Here is a 21,503-nt window from a genome sequence, read left to right on the forward strand (position 1 = left end):
CTCTCTCTCTCTCTCTGTTTCCCTTTCACTCAAGAAAAAACTCAAAGGTGCAGATCAGTCGTGTCCGCGTGGAAGATTCTGGCAACTACACTTGCGTGGCGGAAAACTCTCTAGGACAAGAAAACGCCACGAGTATAATCAGCGTGCAGATCTGTGAGCAACAACACATTACTACCTGTCTGTCTGTGCGATCGGATGATCACAAACTGTTGCACAAGCGTTTTGCAGGCTGTGGAAATCTGCTTGTCTCACAGTAGCAAAACAGAAATAAGGGAAACTGAATATTTACTTTAATTACTTGCAAATATATTTAACAGTTTTGAATTTAAAAAGTGTGTTGCTGCTTCTTTATGCTCACAAAACCAGTAGTTGTGAAGGAAAACGCTGTCAGTTCATTGAAGCATTGAAGCCCAAAAGGTGGATAAATTAGCTGCACTGTGGCGCCTTTTAGCAACTTTTTGTTATATTAAAGAAAAACATTATGCTTTTTCTTCTTCTTCTTCTTCTTTTTTTGTCTGCTTTCTGTCAATCTGCCCTCCTCACAGTGACCACCACTCCCGGTCCGGGTGTGAGTCATGCAAGACGCTGCAATGACTCGGAGAAGTCGTACTGCGTCAACGGAGGAGACTGTTACTTCATACATGGTATTAACCAGCTGTCCTGCAAGTAAGTCCGTCCCTCGCTCGGCGTCCATCAGCTCAGTCGTCACTGTGCAGTCGCTCCCCCTGTCTTCTCCACCCGCTCTGTCCTTCTCTATCTCTTGTCTCCGTCGGTCTGTGATCTCAGTGTTTGCTGGTCACTCGTCTTCTGTTTCCTGGTTGTATCTCCTCCACACCTGCAGCCCGACCGCCCACCCACGACCACCGCGTCGCCGGGGCTTTTCAGTTTCCACCGAAGCCACAGAGCAGATGGTTTTAACAGATCTTTAACCGCTCGTTCACAATTTGTTGTTTGCTGCTGCTCCTTTAACATCAGGTCGTTTAAGAGTGAGTGAGGTGGGACAAAATGCAAAAGGTGTAAAGAAAGAACATCTCGACTGCCGAGTAAATGTCTTTATATGCTTTTATTTTTTTTAAATTGGCAATAAATATATTTAGTCCAAACCAAGTGAAACCAAGGGAAAACAGTAGCTACTTGTGTTTTCTGTTTTTAGTATCCAGGGTGAAGATGTGATGGAAGTTTACAGATTTATACATGTATGTGTGCATTTTGTGTGCACTTGTCCAATATTGCAGATTCAGAATCAATGTCATGATGAGAAATACTTCAGGGTTTCGTCTTAAAAAGCTCCTGAGATGTTGTCATTCAAACACAGCCTTAAATCTGCGTAAAAACGTCCTGGAAACAAATTTTCAAAATCTTGGAAAGTGTTTTAAATATTCATAGTTTAGGATTTTAAAAAAAAGTTTCAAGCAAATCAGAGAGGTTTGAGCAGAAAGTTTCTGATGATTTTAGACGGAGTAACCGAATATCAAATATAATGGTTGATTCTGCTTTAGTTGTATCTGTGCTGAAATGTTACCGAGCTCAGGGTTGCTCAGAAGAACAACACTGGCATGAGAAGTGGAACAGGACGTCCCGTTGACAGAGTATATTAGCTGCTGTCTCTGTTGTCGGTCACTCTGTTGGCATGTAACCATGAAACACTTTGCAAGCTGAGGGCACTCAAAAGCAAAGAGGACAGACTGATTTCAATACTTAAAAGATGTCCAGTGAGTTGAACTCCTCTGATATTAGCTCCCTCCCACAGTCCAAACATACGTATGGTCGCTTAATTGATGATTCTAAATTGCTTCTTGTTGCGAGTCTGAGTTTGCACTGTTGTTTGTCTTCTCTTTGCGGCGATCCGTTCAGGCTGTACTTGTCCAATGTCAGCCGGAATAAGCTAAAGCCTCCCATGACCCTCTGTAGGATAAGGCGGGTATCGCTAATGCATAGATGGATGAACTCCGATAAGACGAGTTTATGTTGTGCTATTTATTACGGCCGATTTCTGCGAGATATGCCCAGAATAAGAGCATTAAATAGCCTTTGCATGGCATAAAAGATTTTACCCAGTGTGCTACCTGCAGCCTGCTGTCACCGATGTCACAGAACCACATTCTTGTTTAGAGCAAATTGTTGAAAAGTATATTATCTAGTGTTTTTTTCTGAAATGACATCCGGCAAAATGCTGAAAGCCATCGTCTGCTGTCAGATTAGCAGACAACTTTTGTTTTACTCATGCTTAAACAGGATTGACGGTGGTGCTGAAGCTAATCGGCCATGTGTTTTGTAGTTTTCTGGTGACGACCTCTAAGACGACTAACAAGATTTGAGAGTTCTTTATAGATGAAGCTGCCAACTACACATAATCCCAACAATGCACACGTTTCTTTATGTTTCATGTTTTTTTTTTTTGTGGCAAACACTTAAGTTTTGGACGTCGGGATCCCGCACTAAGATATAAACTCGTCACACACACACACAGAGAAGCAGGTGTATGGGGAGGAGGTGAGTAATATATACATGGCTCAGACCTGACAAACATTTAAATATATCTTCCTCTATTTGCGTCACCACGTCTCGTGTCGTCCCTGCAGGTAAGAGACGAGACAAACTGCCAATCCAGGCTGGATCTGTAGATGTAGTAGCCGGGATGTCGTAACTTTCTCTGCTCTGACGCAGACCGGGAGTGGCTAGAACCGCTACTGGTCCAGGTCTTCTTTGTGTTCATTGGAAACAAACTGTAAACATAAAAGTGCATCACTTCCTGCGAGTGGGAGGATTTTTTTTTTTTTTTTCCCACGAAACAGCTACCAGACTGGTAGGTGTTCAGAACAGCAAGTGCAAAAAAAAAAAATTTCATGAAGTGAATATTAGATGAATCACTGCTGTTATATCAACTTATTACAGAGACAGACAGACATTTATTTATACGAACATGGCGCAAGTCGCAGCTCTAGCAATTAAAATAATAAACCAAAATGCGTCAGTTCGTCGTAATTAATCGCTGGTTTTGGAAAAAATAAGGCAATATTTTTATGCATATTAGCAAATGGTGCAGCAGTAAAGCCCTGGACACAAACACCATGAGCATTAGATGTAGGATCATATTAGCGATCATCTTGTGCCCTTCTTTGCTTCGTTAAACATGTGTCTGAGCTGTAGTTGAAGTGTGGATTTGAATGAACTTCATTTATCTTTCTGCTTTGGTGGTTTGCTTTTATGGATTCCATCAAATTAAAATGTCACTTAAAATTAAAATCCTAGCTTTAGCAAAAGTACAAATTCCTTTAGCGTTGTGTGTCTTCACATTTTTCTGCTGCAACTCAGCTGCTTTGTTTTTTTCTTTTGGGCAAAATTACAAGATAAAGAAAAAGTTTAGCGACAAAATCGTGTTACAGATTTTGTGTTTGGGTAAAGAAAATGTTTAATTTGGAAAAAACTGAAGTTGCAGCAATGTAAACTATAATTCATTTAACTTAAACCAGTGGCATTAGTATGACTTGTTGGCTAAATTTGGATAAACTTAATTCAATTGCATGTCACTAGTTGAAGCAATTTTTCGTTCCGCTGCACATTAACCGGCAGCGTAAACCAACGTCTGTGTTTTCGACTACGATCTGCATTTGCAACCAAAGCTTTGTACCGACCTAAGCTATAAAAAAAAGCCCCTTTGTTTTCCACTTAGCGAAATGTATATTCTCTAAACTGTAATCTTTCAGATCCCCCTTGCCGTACACACTGGGTCATTCTGTAGATGTGCAGCAAACACGTTTCCCGACAGTGTGGATAACAGATGGCGTGTAAAGTCATGCATGATCAAAAGCTTTGTTGTTCTGCTTCCTGTACAATAGGATGTATCTGCTAGAATCCCTTCCTTAGATCCTTAGGTGTCTGTTTCACATCTGCACTCTTTGTTTCTTCATTTACATCTCTCTCTTCAGTATTTCTATCCCTTGTTTCCCCTCCACTCTCTCTCTCTCTCTCTCTCTCTCTCTGCCTCTCATCTGATATACCTTCCGGTCATTGCTGAAGGATAAATCAGATTTTTTTTTTTATTCCATGGTGCTGACAAGCAGAAAACTTTGTTTGAGAGGGTTCATATAGTCATCACGAGCAGCTTGTGTAGCAGTTTAGGGGTGCAAAATGTGCAGGATTGTTCAACCTTGTGTGCATGATTGTGCTACATGCAACACGCTGCATATTAAAGGAAGGTACAGGCAGCGAGCGACGGACTAGCCAGCAGTTTCCAGAGAGTTACTGTAGCTTCTTAGCTTTGTCATCCTTTGTTGGCCTGTCTGTTAGGGCCAGCGGATAACAGGATGTAAATAAGACTGCTGTCTGTAGACTGTCTGCGATGCTTGTTCACTTGAGAGATATGTAGACCTCCACTCTCTCCCTCGTTCTGTGTCGGAACGGCTGCAAATCAGTCCAGCGCATGGCACCGGCAGGCAGCAAAGAAAATGTAAATATCTGAGGAATTTGAGGTGGTGTTTGCAAGCTCCTTTGTGCAGACCATAGAAACCTGTAATCTCTTCTTCCCTGAAGGGGAAAGTAATGCTGTACTGCAAAATGGAGTCTGTAGGTTAAAGTGGAGGACGGCACATACAGAAAGGCGTCCTGGATAAAGTAGAGTGTGGAGGTTAAAGTGGAGACGAGCACATACAAACATTCCCTCTGGCAGGCTGTGGCCAGGTTAACGCTGAGTGTGTTTTGCTTACTCAATGCTTCTTTGAGCCTCCAGTAGGATGTCTGTGTGGAGCTGCAGGTAGAAGAACTTTGTTGGGAGGAAAACGTGATCCTGGCTATAGGTTCAAAATGCCAAATCCCCCTTTGTGAATCAATAAAGTTCATTTAATGTAATCTAATCTACAAATGCCATGACTTTAGATCAGTATTGATGCCTCGACATAATGTCCACGACTGTCTGTTTTTTTTTTTCCTGTTAAATTTGATGAGCCTTTGTATAATGAATATAACAAAATGAATCACAGACTTTGCTTTCATTCAAATGGCTGGAACAAAAGGTGTGCAAGCTTTTTTTTATTTTTTCTCCCCCTCTCCCTGAAAGAACAGCAGAGTTCGGGGGAGGAAAGAAAAAAAAAAAGGGAGAGCAAGCACAGGCAGATAAAGAAAGGGTGAGGAGAGGAGGGGGAAATGAGAAGCACGGGGAGACAAGAAAGAGAAAAGAAATGATATACAGTAAAAGCTTTGCCGGCATAGGGCTGCTTCTGCACCGAGTGTCTCCCACCTCTCTCTCTATCTCTGCTCTATTTATATCTCTCTGGGAAATTGCTGAGTGGGCTCTACTGAGGGTTTTTGCTGTAATTGATTCAAAATGCAAGTTGTCTCTTTAGTGGTGAGAAAGAGGAGAAAAGGATACACAGTCAGTTCTATGGACAGTATGTGCACGAGGGCAACACGGAGGTCCTTGCATTTTAAACTGGATGAATTTGTTGACCTGATGCTAAATTACTGTAATAAATAGCGTGCGGTTATTACCAGGGCTGCGTGAAGCTGCTGGGGAGCTTCTGTTATCCTGTAATGAGTGTAATGGAGCCACACCCATGATATCATAAAACTGTGGTCACTTGTTGTGATTCATCTACGGCGTAATGTGCACTGCAGTCGGATCAGGTTTTCTATAACATGCCTATTTTCCATTTGACTGCAGTAAAAGCTGATCTACTATCAATTACCCGCAATAAAAAGATTAAATCAATTATTCCCGGCTGGGTAAAAGCCGTGACACCCATTTGAACACACAGTCCAAGACAGTTCAGATTTTGAAGCACACTCTTAAGAAGATTCTTTTTTTTTTTTTTGTCAAGGATGCATTTGAAATGAGATCTGTAGTGTTTCATTGAAAGAATGAGGATTAATAGAAGAAAAAAAAGAAGAAGCCAGTATTAATGAAACCAGAGACACCAGTATTGTGGACTCTGTGTGTACAAATTTTGGAGTTGCTGCGATGCGGTGAGGAGCCTACTTGTTAGTTTCAGTGTTGTGAGTTTGATGGCTGATGCCAGAATATGAATCATATTCAGCCCGTGGTATCGCTGACAGCTCGCCACCCATCCAGAAACACAACACCACATTCTGCAGCTGCATGTAAACTGTTGCTGTTATTTATGCCCAAGAAATACCAAAACCTATTCCAGCCATTTTCATGCTCGCACACTGTGGAGGGCTGCCTCTCTCTCTGTCTCTATATGTGTGTGTGTATGCACTGCTGTTATTTTTATTTTTGAAAAAACAGTTTTTAAGAGTTTTACCATTTTTGCAGGTGCTCATCCTTTAAGGGTTTATTTATTTATGGAGTTCACACAAACATGGTATTATGCAGAGCGAGGACATTGCATTGGATGAGGGGATGCGTGGCTGGGCTCTCCTGAACGTCTGCATTGCTGAAACAGGGTGCGCTGCCTCTTTTAGCTGCTGTAGGGACAAACCTGAAGAGAATTAATCAATTCAATACAGTTTTATTTATGTAGAGCCAATTTGCGACATAGGTCATCTTAGGACACTTCACATAGTAAAGTTAGAGCATTACGATATTATGTTGTAGAGAGAAACCCAACAAGTCCAGCGAATTCCTACCATGCAGCTTACCTCAGCTTTAGTGTGCATTGTGGTTTGTTTTAGTTGATCTGATCCATCTGTTTACAGCATCAGTTTTCAGTAAAAGGTACATATGAACTGACAATACACTACCTGTTCAGCACAACTAGAGTTAGCAGTTAGCTGGTAAATACAGTGGAGCAGTCAGCAGCATGTACAGTCTAATATGTCCATAAAGAGCACGATGGAGTTCAAAACAGAATCAAAAGAAACATCTGAAGTCAAGGTTCAAGAAACATGAGTTGAAAAAAATGCTAATCTTGCTCAGATCTGCTGGATGTATAGAGTTTATATTGAGGACGCAACCTCCGAGTCTGAATAGAAGCCAACGCAAAAGTGACTTAAACTTGCATTATTTCAAACAGCCAGCAGAGGGAGACTCCTCTGATTGCCAAATTGCATAGAAGTCGATGAGGAAATGATCACACTTCTCACATGATTTATTACCTCAGTGAACATCTTACTAATAAATTTATGGCCTCTATCGCTAGTTTCAAGACTTTTTGAATGCAGCATTATGTTTATTTTGTAAATGATAGCGCCATTTTGAGTCAAATCGACGATAAAGCAGGGTACATTTTTGAGGATGGCTACCTAAACAGTAGTGCACAAACCAGGAGGTGACATCGAGCCGCTACATCCATATTTTAAACACAGTCTGTGGCTGGGATTGTAAATAGGCTAACTGGGTTTTTAAAGTGCTAACATGACTGCTCCCACTCAGGCATAAATTAGTTTAAGGAGGTTTACACTTTTTTACCACTTGATTCTCTTGTTTTGTTTTTTTTTACTGGTTGTTTAATAAATCTGAGCTAACATGTTTGCCAGTTGAAGTGATTTTGCAACTGTAGCAGTGAACCCTTGAGTTGTTAGTCTTGAATACTGAGCTCATTATGAAAATGTGTGTGAACTGCATATGATATGAAAAACATAACCATCTGCCCCACCACCATAGACCAGTATATAAACAGAACTTAAATATGCCATGTATACCAATACGATAGAAGTCCGTCAATCACAGGGTAGCTCAACCTTAAAGCCAAGAGTTTATCATCTGTTTTGTCTAAATGGTATCATAAGTTACAATTATTATTAAATTATTACTGGACTGTATCGCAGGAGGATTTTAATTAGCAACCAGAACAGTCGCCCCCTGCTGGCTGTTTGAAAGAATACAGGTTTAGGTCACTTCCACTTTTCTCTTTTCAGACCCAAAGGCTACGTCCATCTTTTATATGCAGGTTGTATCTAGCACAGACTCCGGCAACATGTGTTTTCTTTTACTTGCTTTAGCTTCGTGTGACTCGTGACACGTGTGAATTGTCTCTCCCTGACTCTCTGACTTTACTTTGTCTCTCTCTCTACTTTACATTGAAATCGCCTTATGTTTTTTTTTGCATAATATTTCATGAAATGCCTAAACCAGTTTTAATACATGTGCTGAGGTCAGAATAAACTGAGTGAGAATCCATAATCTGCCATAGGGGTGAATTTGTGTCACTTTAGACAGAACTGAAGGAATATTTTGCTGGATTTTCATCAAAATTTACATTTTTGTCATTTGGGACACAAACCTATTATGTCAAATATGTTCACAGAATCAAAGGAATTTTTGTATTTTAACCAACAAAACATCTTACATGGGAAGCCATTTAAGGAGTCAGTATCCCTGGAAACAAGATAAGATTCAACTTTATAAAGGAGGACGGAACTTCTTTTGCTGGGTGTTACACAGAAAAATGACAAAATGACATACGAGGTGTGTCAGAAAACTTCCAGGACTAGTGTCACAAAAGATATATTCAAAAATCCAAACTACAAACTACTAGTTTTCCCCTTCAGACGATCAACCAGCACAGAGAGTTGCTGTGGTGTTTGCTTCGTTCAGAAGAGGCAGAGTTGTGTCAGGACAAATCGTGGCTGCTTCACCATGACAACCTGCTCACAAGGTCCTGAGCATCCGACAGTTCCTGACTGAGAAGAACATCTCTGTGCTGGAGCAACCTCCCTACTCACCCCACCTGCCTCTGTGGGATTGTTTCCTCTTCCCCAAGCTCAAGGGGGTCATCAAGGAGACCCACTTTGAAGACAACATCAAGATGGCAGTGACGTCGGAGCTGAGGAGGATCCTGGAGGAATCCTTCCAGGAGTGCATGGCGGCGTAAAGAGAAGGCTGGGAAAGTGTGTTAGACTCCAGCAGGACTACTTGGAAGGAGAAAACTTGGAGTTTGTAGTTTGAAATATATCTTTCAGGTCCTGGAACTTTTCTGACACACCTCGTAACATAAAAAATAAGTGCAAATATAACTCCCACAGCCTTAAAAGTTGACACAGACAAAAATGATGACCAGCGGTTCCAGTACAGGTTCTGATTATTATTATTATTATTATTATTATTATTATTATTATTATTATTATTATTATTAACAGATAAAAAGTGCAAGAAAATCCTAAAACTCTCAGCCAAAAATATTTTACCTGACTTATCTTTAAGCCCTGAATTACACGCCTGCATCGCCGCCATATGAAATGACTCAAATCGACCGATGAAGCCGTATGGTCAGGAAGTGTTTGTGTGTCTGAGAGGGGTCGGAGGTTAACTGCTGTACATTTGACCCCTCCTACTTCCTGCACCACCATCACATGACCTCCCCCCCTCCCATGACTGTGATGATGTCTGAACTGTAGCGGTGATGTCATATTGATGGCGGTGATGTCACAGTATGCAGGTCATCTCTCTCTCTCTCTCTCTCTCTCTCTGTCGCTGTAGTTGGTGGATTGTGCTGTTTCTAATCCTTCATCTCTTTGCTCTCTTATGTCTCCCTCTTTCCCCTCCTCTCTCTCTCTCTCTTATTCCCCCTCCTTCTTATCTGTATATCCTCCTCCTCCTCCTCTCTTTCCTCCTGTTTTATCCTCTCTCTTCCCTCTGTATTTTTAACCTCCCATCCCTTCCCCTCTCTCCCCCCTCTGTGTCTCGTTTTCCCTCCATCAGGTGTCCCAATGACTATACGGGGGACCGCTGTCAAAACTCCGTCATGGCCACTTTCTACAGTATGTCCATTTGCTCTTGTCTGTCTCCTTCCCACTGAGATGCTGCATGCCACATCGGAGGGGTTGGATGGAGGGAGCTGTGTGTGTGCGAAAATGTGGGTGTGTTTGTTTAATGTAAGTTAATGAGCTGTGTGTGTGTGGTGTTGTTGTTGTGTGTTTGCATACCTCTGTGTCCACCCCTTCCTCTTTCCCTGTCTCCCCTGGTTTCCTCTGTGGTGCTCCTCTGGCAACCAGAAACAACCACAATCTAGAGATGTTTGTAATTTAACTTTATCATATATTTTTCACTCCAGTTCACCTGCTTGAAATCTCATTTATTATTTACTTGACCTACAAAAGCTGCAAAAAAAAACTCAGTAAGCAACAAATATATTGCACTCCAAATGCTTCTGTTGCAGCTTGATCCAGAGACTTGCACTGAAAAAACAAAAAGAGAGAAAAGAAACAGAGGAGACAGAGAATTAACACAATACAGGAGGTTGAAGTTATTTGCTTTCATTGTTTCACTTTGTCACTTTCCTTTGTAGATGGTCCATCGGTGCAGTAAAAATAAAAGAAATTAAATCAAATGATCAAGGCAAATCTGTGTGGATAGAAGTTATTAATACAAGACCGGACGTCCTGACTCAATGCTGCGTCCCTCTTTTTAAACAACAAGAAAAAAAAAAAAGTCTTTCATTGATTTTTTTTTATTTTTTTTGGGAAGTAGGACTGAAAATTGGAGGCTTCAGATGGACTCTGTTAGTCCTTCTGACGTTGTTTTGAACAGCTGCCAATCATTACAAAAAGCCACAGTGTTTGTCCAAAATCCAAACAATTTGGCAAGTGTACGAGAATAAGATTTAGAGTCAGAATATATTTAACGTTTCGAGTCTTCAGGTAATGAGATTTGAAAGCATCACTCGCGCTCATTCGACTGAGGGCCAGTCCCAATGTGATATTGATCGGCATATAAGTTGAGTTTCTGGATATCAGGTCAGAGAAACTGGTCTTGAGGCTAAAAAAAGATCATGAATGTGGACCCGTTGTTTTCACTCTGAGCATCCATGGATCATCTGATAAAGTCTCTTAATGGCTACATGCTGCTTGAAATACTTTCAGGGTTGAAGATGTTCTGAAACTGTCACGTTTTTTTGCTTCTGACCACAGCGGTATTTAATTAAAGGAAGAGTTTGACATTTGGGGAAGTTCCTTTAGTTGCTGTTTTGAGGAGAAACAGAAGAGACGACTTGTACCGCTCTCATGTTTATACGTTGAATACGAGGCAGTTAGCTTAGCTTAGCACAAAGACTGGAAACGGAGGGAAACAGCTAGCCTGGTGCGCTAAACGGCACTGAGGCTTGCTGAGGCTACATCTGCACTAATTCATCTGCATAATAACGTGATATATCATTTTAAAACAAAAATGATCTTTGTCCAGATGAGCATTTTAGTTCAACATAATCTGTGTTCATTGCAAGTAAATGTGAAGTGGACGAAGAATAGCAATGGTGGAAAATTAGTTAGCAAAGACAGCAATGTTGAAAACAGCTTAATGCACCATCTGTGATGAATTACCAGCTGATAGTCAAAGCTGATGTTTTGGTTTTCTTTTGGAAAATTGACTAAATAAGGCCTAATCATGGAGTCTGCACAACTGCTTCCCAGAATCTCTGTTTCCGTTCGATTAAAACACAAATCTGGAGTTTCCAAACTAAAGTGGATCACCAACATTTAAAAAAAAAAAAGTCCTATTAGTGTAAATGTAGCACAAAATATGTGCTTTAACATGAATTGTATTAGTGTAGATGTAGCCTTATTACCACTGCTGGTGTACATGTAAAAACTGAAATGGGGTTTTTTAGGTTGGGTGAGACGACTTCCTGGTTGGAAGTCTTGTCATTTCTGTGACTTTTAAGATAAAATGAGCCTTTATTCATCCCACAATGGGGACATTTGCAGTGTTACAGCAGCAAAGTAACACATAGGGAAATAAAAAATGTGCATAAGTACTGGTTCTTTCACATGTGGATATTCAGATTGTACAAATTCCTCTGAGCTGGTAAGTGAACTTTACTTTGCTTCCTGTTTGACAGTAACTGTTCCTCTTTATGCTAAGCTAAGCTCGTGCCTCCAGCTTCGTAATTAAAGTACAGACATGTGAATGGTATCAGTCGACTTCTTATGTATAACCTAGATATAGTTTCAGACACTGTGACACAACCCGGTCCTGTCTCTATACGACTAAACTTTACGTTTTGAGGGAAACGTACTTTCTCCGAGATTCAGCGTATCTTCATTTCATCGCTTCGCTGTTGCTGCTAATTAAGTCAATGGTTCGTATTTTGACCCAGACTGTGATATTTTCCTAAATCTAATCAAACAGTGAGTAAAACGGAACTAAAGCATAAGAATAATAGTCTAACATTGGACACAAACCGCCTCATATTTGAAGAATTTCCTACATTTCCTTCAAAACGTAAATCAGAGTGCAGTTTCTTTGCACAGAAATGTAATTTTTGAGACCGGCTGGATATTTGGCACTTTTAATGCAAACTAGCTAACTGTGAATGTCTTCCCTCGAGAGACCGTCTGAAAATAATGTGCAGTTTCTCCGTATTTAAACAGCGTTGTGTCTCTCTGACGGCCGGCGTGTGGTTGTTCTGAACAACTTTGAAACACAAACTGCTTCAGTTTTAGCACAACCCGGCTCTCTGGAGACTTCTGACAAGAAAAAGGCAAATATGTGGATTTCCCAAAATGTCGAACGCTTCCTTTAAAACACAGGGATGCAAATGGGGTGTGTTTTGTCGCTCTCCTGTGTGATTGCATGGGCAGCGACAGTCACTACAATCAGAGAATCACACCACACGCATAACGAGATCCCTCTATGCTTTTGCACACAAACAAAACCGCCTTTTCTCACGTTGTTGTCCAAGCAATCACACGGAGGTAAAACCTGAGGGATTTGAAATGACCCTCTTCTTCTTGTTTCCAGGAGTTTAAACACTGTTGCTTCATTCGTCTTGCTTTGCTGTTCGTCTGTTTGTACTCACGCTGAATTATGTCAAATTTGAGCGCAAGGATTTCCGTCCATTTACTGTATGTAAACGTCTACTTATTTCTGACCCCATCGTCGAGCCTCGTCCACACCGCTGAAACCTGTCTGTGCTTTTGTTTTTTTGTTTTTTTTGCATTGTGATGGTGAAGCGACACCCTCCGTTAAGGTCAGGGTGGGCAGGAGATTGGCTGACCTCTCCTCTCGTTGTGGCCTGTAATGCATGCAAAAGCCATGGAAATTGGGAATGCCGATGAGATGAGTTCTCTGTAAATTATATGACGGGGTTATAGTAGCTGCAGTAGCGGGACAAAGCGCTGTAGAAGAGGTATGCTGTAATCAATACGAAGGCGCACAACTGCCATTAGTCAAACGAGTTACTGCACCCACCCCCCATTTGCTGTGCCAGCCTCATCGACTGTACTGTGTTTTTATGTTGGAGAGTAACTCACTGCTTTTTTTATATCTTTCGTTTTCTTGTTGTTTTCTTTTCCTTTCGTCTTTTTTGTGTTTTTATTATTATTATTATTATGATTATTTTGTGTTGTATTTCTGTCCGACGTTGTTTTACTCCAGAAATGAGGTCTAGTAAATATAGCAGTAAGTGATGTGGCTTCTTGTCTTGCTGTCTTTGTCCGTCTGTCTCTTGTCTCTGCATGCCTTCTCCTGCCTGCTGGTTTTTTCTCTTTCCTTCGGCCTTTTTTTTTTTTTTTTTTTGGTTCATTTTCTCCCTTCGCTTTTGATTTCTGGTTTTGTTTTTGTTTTTTTCCTGTCATTTCTGGGGGTCACAGAGCTGAGGCTGTCTGAGTTGTCTGTCTGTTACTGGACGGTACTCGTGTCAATCACCACCACTGATGGCACTAATTAACGTATATCCTGGTTCAGCGTATGCAGGACATGGAAATAATTGATCTGCTCCAAAGTGGACATTACACCTGACCCTATCTGTCTCTTTCTTTTTACCACGACAACTTTCTGCGCTGGCAGAGCTTCTCAGAATTGAATTTATGGGTATGGAACATTATTATTCATTTTGCTGTGCTTAAAGGGTTTGCCAAGATCCTCTCACAGTCACACATTATTGTGCCATCTTCTTCCTAAAACCAACAACTGGGTCTCTCTCAACCTGTCCCTCTTTTTTCTCCTGTCCACTAACCTGGTTTTAAGACTCCTAACCTCCCTTCTTTGCATGCACCCTTCTTCTAATCTGACAAATTTGGAAAAAACGCAGACATCGGAGAAAGAGACAAATTAAGCGGGAAGGGATGCATTAAAGAAAGAAAGTGCAGAGGTGAATTAAAGCACAATGTAATGGCCCCCGCAATGCTAATCATGTTTATCTGGATGCCAAATCAAAGCAAAAACTACCTTCTCTGTCCAAACAAAACAAAATCAGAGAAGGTTTCACATCATTGATGGATGCACGTACCCGGCTCGTCCTCTGGGCTTCGTCAATGTGCATATTGGCTTGAGCAGCCTGTCGAGTAAAAACATGCGAGCTGCGAGTGTTTTTGCAAAGCGTTGCCAGAAAAGCGAGCAAAAGGCCTGACCACATAGTCTGTCCTTATTATTATGCCCTTGATTGACTCGGTGTCAGAGTCGAGAGCTCGCCTGTCCTAAATCACGATTGCTGCTGGTCCCACTGTGCCGGCGGAGCTCGACTTCCCATTTCCCTTTGCCTTTCTGTATCAGTACCCTGTGACACGCACACAATGCCGGGCCGAGGCTCTCGTAGGCCTGTCAATCCCTACAGAGGCCCTTTATTTAAAGACTCCCCTTCCTCACCCCCTCTTCCCTCCCCTTCAGTGGCGTGTCTAGAGCTTTTCAGAGAGGGGGAAAGGTGATGGTTTAACTGCCAAGCAGCCATTTTCAAATTTTTTTTTTGCATAAGTAGCATATTTAGATCCACAGATAGCAGTAAGCAGCGTTAGTTTGAGTCTAAACTGAGGTTAAACACAAATATTTGTTTGATAAGAAGTTTCAGGACAATTAAAAGTTAATGCCAGCCTGCAGGGGCTTTAATTTGGCCGTAACTAACAATCTACTGACCTCTATAATCCAGTTAGCTGATAAAGGGACAAAGTCAGGTCAGGCTTTGGTTCCTCCCCAGGCCTTTCTCCTGGACACGCCCCTGCTCCCCTTTTTCTCTCCTTCTGTCTATGTGCTCCCCCTTTCCTCACCCCTTTGCTTTTTTTCCTGTTTTTATTCCCTCCCTCTTCCCCTCATGTTCCGTTCTGTCCGTTGCTCCCTCTGTCATTGTGTCGTTGCGCTTGCCGTTCTGACACAGAGTGTTACGCCACAGCGGAGCCGTTTCCAAACCTGAATCAAGCACAAGCACCGGGATGGTGTCGTATTCACACAGCGCCGCCGCACAACTGTTAGAAAATCAATGAGTTTAAAGACGTCGTGTGTGATGTGGTCTAAATATGTCATGAAAGTATAGCCTTAAATCTCAAAGGACTGTTGTCTGAAGGACTGGATGTGAGCAAAAGTGTAATAAATAATAAAGGAACAAAATATGCTAAGGTAATCGTCTTTGATGACAGTTTAAATTTGGACACTGTCGACTTCCTGCAGCCAAAACACATAAATTACTGCATAATTACACATTATTACAACGCATTTATTGGCAACCTCGCTCCAAAACCGCTAAGATAATTTACATGGTCTTACTGTGGATAATACTGTTGCAATTATTTGACCAAAAGGTAAAGGTGGAGGGCAGCAAAAGTAAAATAAAATAACGTTTATTAATATTGCGTTCTTATGCAGCTAAATTGCCTTCTTAGTTAGAGTTTGAGGGAAATGTAGTTTATATCTGCCTTATATGGTAAATATATCGTCTTTACATTTTGAAGTTTTTCCTTTACTGTCGCTTGATTTCAGCCATCCCATAATATATTAGATGGGATGGGACTCGTCACCATGGTAACCCAGAAAACGGAGGCGAAAGGGTTGGATTTAACCCCAAACTGTGATGTTTTGGCTTAACTTCAACTAGCTTCCCACATGAATCGTTGTGAAGTTTTCAACCAAACTATAATATTTCCTGAAAGTTTTGGTGCCGAAACCAAACAGCGAGTGGAAAAAAAAGAGATCCTCCATCAGACTTTGTGGCTCTTTGCTACTGGAAGGCTCTCCTGTTACGTCACAAGCTTAAATTTCAGTGAGAAAAGGTGCTTCTTTCAAAATAAAACTACATTTCCTTCAAAGCGTGAATGAGAATGCCGTTTAGATGTGAAGAAACTTAAAGACAGAGTCGACAAAATTAGGATTTAGTTTGGTTACTAAAATATTATTTTAAAAGTCACTTATCTACGGTGGCCGATGGGGGCGAATGACGTGCATAGACACAAACGAGCTGCAAATACAGACGTGCTGCATGAATGAAAACAAATGCAAAAAGAAAATGCTGCTTATCCAGCCACACGACAGAAGTGCCCCAGGCCTCTAGGGGCAGTTTTCAAGTCTTTAGCTTTTCAGTCACTGTGATTATCTGGGTGCTGAAGTGATGTTTATCCACGTAGACGAGAGAATACAAAGCTTTTCATACAACTTTTCCCTCAACTAACGTCACTTGTCTCGCTCGCCGTTGTCTGCCTCTCAGGTGAAAAGCTCACTACTGCCCCTAGAGGCCTGGGGCACTTCCATCGTGTGACTGGATATGCAGCGTTTCTGTTTATGCAACTCATTCGTGTATATGCAGCTCGGTTGTGTATATGCACGTCATTCGCCCCCGTCGGCCGCCGTACTTATCAGCTTCAGCCGACCACAGGACAGAAAAACATTTATTGTCAGCCTGTTAAAAATAACTAAAAATAAAAAATTGCTGATTAGAAATTAATTAAGTTCATTTGTATTTGGAGGTAAATTCTGTTTAAACTGGAGCTAGATTAATCGGGTGCATGCGCCAAAAAGCCTTCAGACAAAAACATTCTACGTATATAAAAAGCACAATTAAGTTTTAAAACCAACCGACTGTGCGACAGTTAAGGTGAGCTCTGTGAATGCCAAACTTCCAACTCGCTCCCAGGCCGCTGTGGCGTTAACACTTTAAACAGTGTTTCTTATTTATTTCTGTATTTATTTATTTTTTTTGTCATCGGGACGACTTGTCTTTCCGTTGGTTCCATCCACTCAGGCATGCATCCCCTCCATCTGTAGCACCACATCCCCATGGCCATGTAAATTACACTTGTGTAGGGACAGCAGGAAGTCAGGATATGTAGGTTAACATCTCTGCTTTTCATCCTATTTACTAGACTGTAGAGTAACTCGTCTGTGTTGTAGTATGTCTGCAGTATGCTAGTGTAAGACATGTGAGCAGATAGAGCAGGAGTAGTGCAGCACAGGGGACATGATGGCAGCACATTATAGTGAGAGAACTGCTTCTGTAGTCGCCTTCAGTGGAGTAGCACTCATGCTGTGTGTGTGTGTGTGTGTGTGTCTGCGTGTCGTCTGCAATGCATGAACGTGTGCGTGCATGACGTGAACATGTGTGTGTTGTTGTGTGTGTGTGTGTGTGTGTGTGTGTTTGCGTCCACAGAGGCTGAGGAGCTCTACCAGAGGCGGGTGCTGACGATCACAGGCATCTGTGTGGCGTTGTTAGTGGTTGGCATCGTTTGTGTGGTGGCCTACTGCAAAACCAAGTATGTCTTTGAAGGAAAGATAAATGATTCCCCATTTATGAGAGACTCTAAACCTTTTAAATTAACCTCCTGTTAGAAAGAACAATAGTAATTAGCGGCCTGCTCGTCTGCTTGTGATGCAGCAAAGGGAAGAAGTACTCAGATCTTTGTCTTAAGTAAAAGTACTCTTACAATAGAGTCCTGCTTTTAAATTCTAATAAGAATCATATTTTTATGGAAGTATTTATAGCAAAATGCACTTAAAGTCCAACTAAAAGTCCCCCATGACTTATATAGTCTCTTAGAAGTGGGAGAGCATCGAGGAAGTCTGGGGATATTTTATTTTCCTGGAGGAACATTTACCAGCTCAGCTCAGAAAACAACCTGCTGGAAGAACCTTTAAAAACTCAAACGGGGGCTTCTGGATGATTGTTTTGTGGCGTTTGGACTCTTTACACCTGCATTTACTCCTTGTTTTATTTATTTTATCTTCAGACCTTAAAACGTTTTATTGTCTTTGTGCACAACGCAGAATTACAACATGCAGGTAATCAGTGAAGTTCATTAATGAGTAAGAAATAACGAGGCTGGCATTATTATAAGGCTGTTTTTTAATCTCATATAAAACGTGTTTTTTTCATCACTAGAAATTAAAACTGAGGTTGTTTTTTTTTTCAGTAAATGATGGAGTTCTTTTCAACAATATTGGACACATTACTAAATCCACGTTCTAGAGTCTGGTGTTGTATTTTTTGGGGAAATTAGGATCTTATTTGACTTTCTGCTGACAGATTTGTATGAAAATGACTCTTAACACTCAAACCAAGATCCCTATCTGCCTAAATTGGACAAAGTCTCTCAAATTTAGATGTTATTTCGGAACAATATTTTCCAGCAATTTTTTCCCTTATATTTGGGGGGTTAAAAAAACAAAACAAAACCCTATTGCGATAATAAAGAGTTCAAAATGGAACCACAAACCCCAGAAAATAATTCCTTGACGAAGTTTTCTGTGGAACCATTTTGAACTCAAAGGGTTCCTCCACAGTAGTAATGGTTCCTCAAAAGGTTCCTCAATGCTCTTCAGCTTCCAAGAGTGTATTATTATATTATTATTATTATTATTATACTGATGTATCTGAAGGATCATGAAATAAATCTGAATGGTTGTGAGATGATTAATGGAGCAGGAAAGAAGAAAAATGTAGTTCTGTCTTTGGTCTTTGGTGAAATATTTGACTTCCTTAAGCTTTTTTTATTTAAATGAAATGATCCAAGACGTTCAGAGAAGAAATCACTATTGATTATTTAAGTGCAAAAACTTAACTTTAGTACAGTATATTTAAAGAACAATATTTTGCTTCTCTCATTGCTGTAGAGTCTCTAATTCACTCTGATGGCTTCATGCTAATCATTCAGTTGGATTGCTTTGGTTAGCTGGTTTTTCATGTTCTAAAAAGTCCAATCAAGTGAAGTTGATCACCTATTAATTGATACTAACTCCTCCTTCACAGTGTTTTTGTTTATCTACACAAAAGCCCAGGGATCTCCAACTCCGGTCCTCTTGAGCGACTGTCCTGCAGGTTTTAGATGTTTGCAACCACACCTGACTCAAATTAATGGATCATTAACAGACTTGTGTAGAACTTGACAACAAGCTGTTGGAGATCCATTAATGTGAGTCAGGTGTGTTGCAAACATCTAAAACCTGCAGGACAGTCGCTCACGAAGACCAGAGTTGGAGATCCCTGCTGTAGGCAATTAAAGATAATCTTGTTTGACTGAAACTGCATTAACTTATAAAAAAGTTAAACTGATTGTAACTGCTAGGATTATTAGCTTCAATGAATCGTAAATACACGTTGAATAATTTGAACCTGGTTGTTTCATACTGAATCACATTCAGACCAAAACACATAGGAAATAAAACTACATCAACTGGTTGAACAAATATCGAGGACTATAACTCAAACAAGTTAGCCGATCATTTTTAGACGATCGACCCTGATGGTTGTCGAGCCGTGACGTGAAAACTGCAGTTTGCAAAGTTTACGCTTGACTTTTTATCCACCAAAGTTGTGAATACGTGGGGGTATTCACAGGTAGTCTGCTGCCAAAAATAGTAGATTAACCCTGAAATGATGTTGATGAAGCATTTTTCTTCTTGTGAAAGTTACACCAATGAGAATCGGGTCAGATGAGAGCACACTGACCAACCAGTCAACCTGCAGACGACAGCATTCTGTCTCACAATCCACAGTATTTTACAGTATAAATACAACAAAAGAACTTAATTTGTAGGTGGTTAAAAGAACTATAAATGTTACTGCAGTGTTTTGAGTGTCAGTGTCAGCAAGATGACAGACGACAGATAGTTTCCAGTTGAACACCTTTGCCGGATCACTCATTGCTTCTTCTTCGTCGTCGTCATACCGCCAGGAAGCAGAGGAAGAAGATGCAGACTCACCTACACCAAAACCAGAATCAGTGTGTGGAGCAGCCAAACCGCATGATGGCCAACGGACCAAACCACCCGGGGCCCGGTCCAGAGGAGATCCCCATGGTTGATGTGAGTCCAAACGCACAGCAGAGGCAGGGACACGCAGCTCAAGGTCAGATATAAACTCAGTAACTCTGGAGATAAAGTCATCCCGAGGTCGTGCTGAGAACGACGCCCAGAACAGGTCACTGCAGGCACACTGAGGAGCTGCTCTCCAGGAACAGAGAACAGTTGTTTTTAAATATAGGGAAGAATCTACAGATTTTTTTCAATATTTAGCTTTGTGTGTTTTTTAATCAGAACTCTGGTTTAAGTGTAAAGTTAGTTCCAGAGTCGGTGCAGTTGCCAAAGGCACTTCTAGCATCTGTGATATTGTTTTAGTTTCTGCAGCACAATACAATACATCAATAGCAATTAATTTGCAAGCATCTATTCGCTAGCAATCAGATAAAAGTACATTTTGTGCTCTCTGTCAAAGCCCACAGCGTCTGCTCAAATAAAAGCACACGTATCAGTGCTTTCAATTAAATATAGCCGTCCTATAAATAGTATGTTGGTGTCAGAATGTTCAGAATAGCCTCAGATATTCATTAAGGCTAAAAGAGGGACAGAAGAAGGAAAAAGACAATTGGAACTAGATGTCAGCGTCACCCGAGGAAGCTGCACAAGAAGCCTTCAGAGCCTCGGTGGGTTCGGTTACTGACCAAGTTCGTCCAGCTTTGGGACTCAGACTTCACTCCAGCAATAAAGTTATTTCAGCCTTCAGAGCGGTTCTGCCTCCACAAGAGGATCTGTGTAAATAAAAGTGTGATCCGCTGACATCGCAGGGAAATTTGGTGCCACGTAGCCGACAGATGTTAAAGAGAGGCCAGAAAACACCTACCATCCCGTTGGAGGCATAATAGGCATGAGTCAGCATAACAGCAACAGTGGAAGCACAGAGGAGAGAAAAACAACAGACAGACACAGAAACACCCTCTGATGCTGAGACGTCGGCTCACGTTTATGTAGGTTTTGTTGTTGTTTTGTATGTAGAAAATAAGACAGCTGAACTACAAGTAATTAAACATCTTTATGTGTTTTGTTTTTTTTGCAGTACATCTCTAAGAGCGTCCCCACGACGGAGTGTGTGATCAGCCACGGAGCCGAACGTGCAGGCAACTATGCAGGCAGTCGAATGTCGACCCGCTCCCACCACTCTACCACTGCCTCACATGCTTCCAGGTAAACCACACATGGACACCAGGACGCACGCAAAAGTCCAACATAAAGCGTCCTACTGTCTTTATTTATCATTACACAAGATCTCATAAGGAGATTTCTGTTGAATTCATCTCATCTATATTAGGAGACTGTTAAACCTGGATTTAAAACATCGGAGCTACCTGTGTGGTTTGATATCGCTGGGACTAACAGAGGAAATGCATTTTGGTGATGAAGTGACGTGTTCTGATTTGCTGTCAGCGGAGTTCAGCTTGTGTTCTGCTGGACTGGCCTCCTTTTTGACCCGTCTGTAGATCACTTTGCAAACTCTGCTTTTAAAAGTTGCTGTATATTCATCATTTTAAAGTTGACCTCCAACTGTAGCTACAGCCGCTGGGCATGGCCAGAAAACTGCATTTAAGGATGGATTAAGCCTGACGTTTTTGGTTTTGACGGTGTGGTAGCTCCACTTGTAACC

The 21,503-nt window shown here is 41.2% G+C and overlaps 1 protein-coding gene across 1 annotated transcript in view; it reads left to right on the top strand.

The window, feature by feature from the left end:
• nrg2b (neuregulin 2b) overlaps positions 1-21,503 on the top strand; it is a 65,946-nt gene that overhangs the window by 39,064 nt on the left and 5,379 nt on the right. The window contains exons 3-9 of the mRNA XM_008282204.1: positions 35-153; positions 546-666; positions 9,599-9,657; positions 13,682-13,705; positions 17,241-17,343; positions 19,762-19,891; positions 20,919-21,046. Coding sequence (XP_008280426.1) covers positions 35-153; positions 546-666; positions 9,599-9,657; positions 13,682-13,705; positions 17,241-17,343; positions 19,762-19,891; positions 20,919-21,046 — 684 coding nt within the window. The remainder of the gene's footprint in view (positions 1-34; positions 154-545; positions 667-9,598; positions 9,658-13,681; positions 13,706-17,240; positions 17,344-19,761; positions 19,892-20,918; positions 21,047-21,503) is intronic.

The sequence above is a fragment of the Stegastes partitus genome, unplaced genomic scaffold, assembly GCF_000690725.1.
Source record: "Stegastes partitus isolate 25-593 unplaced genomic scaffold, Stegastes_partitus-1.0.2 Scaffold263, whole genome shotgun sequence".
NCBI classification, from domain to species: domain Eukaryota; kingdom Metazoa; phylum Chordata; class Actinopteri; family Pomacentridae; genus Stegastes; species Stegastes partitus.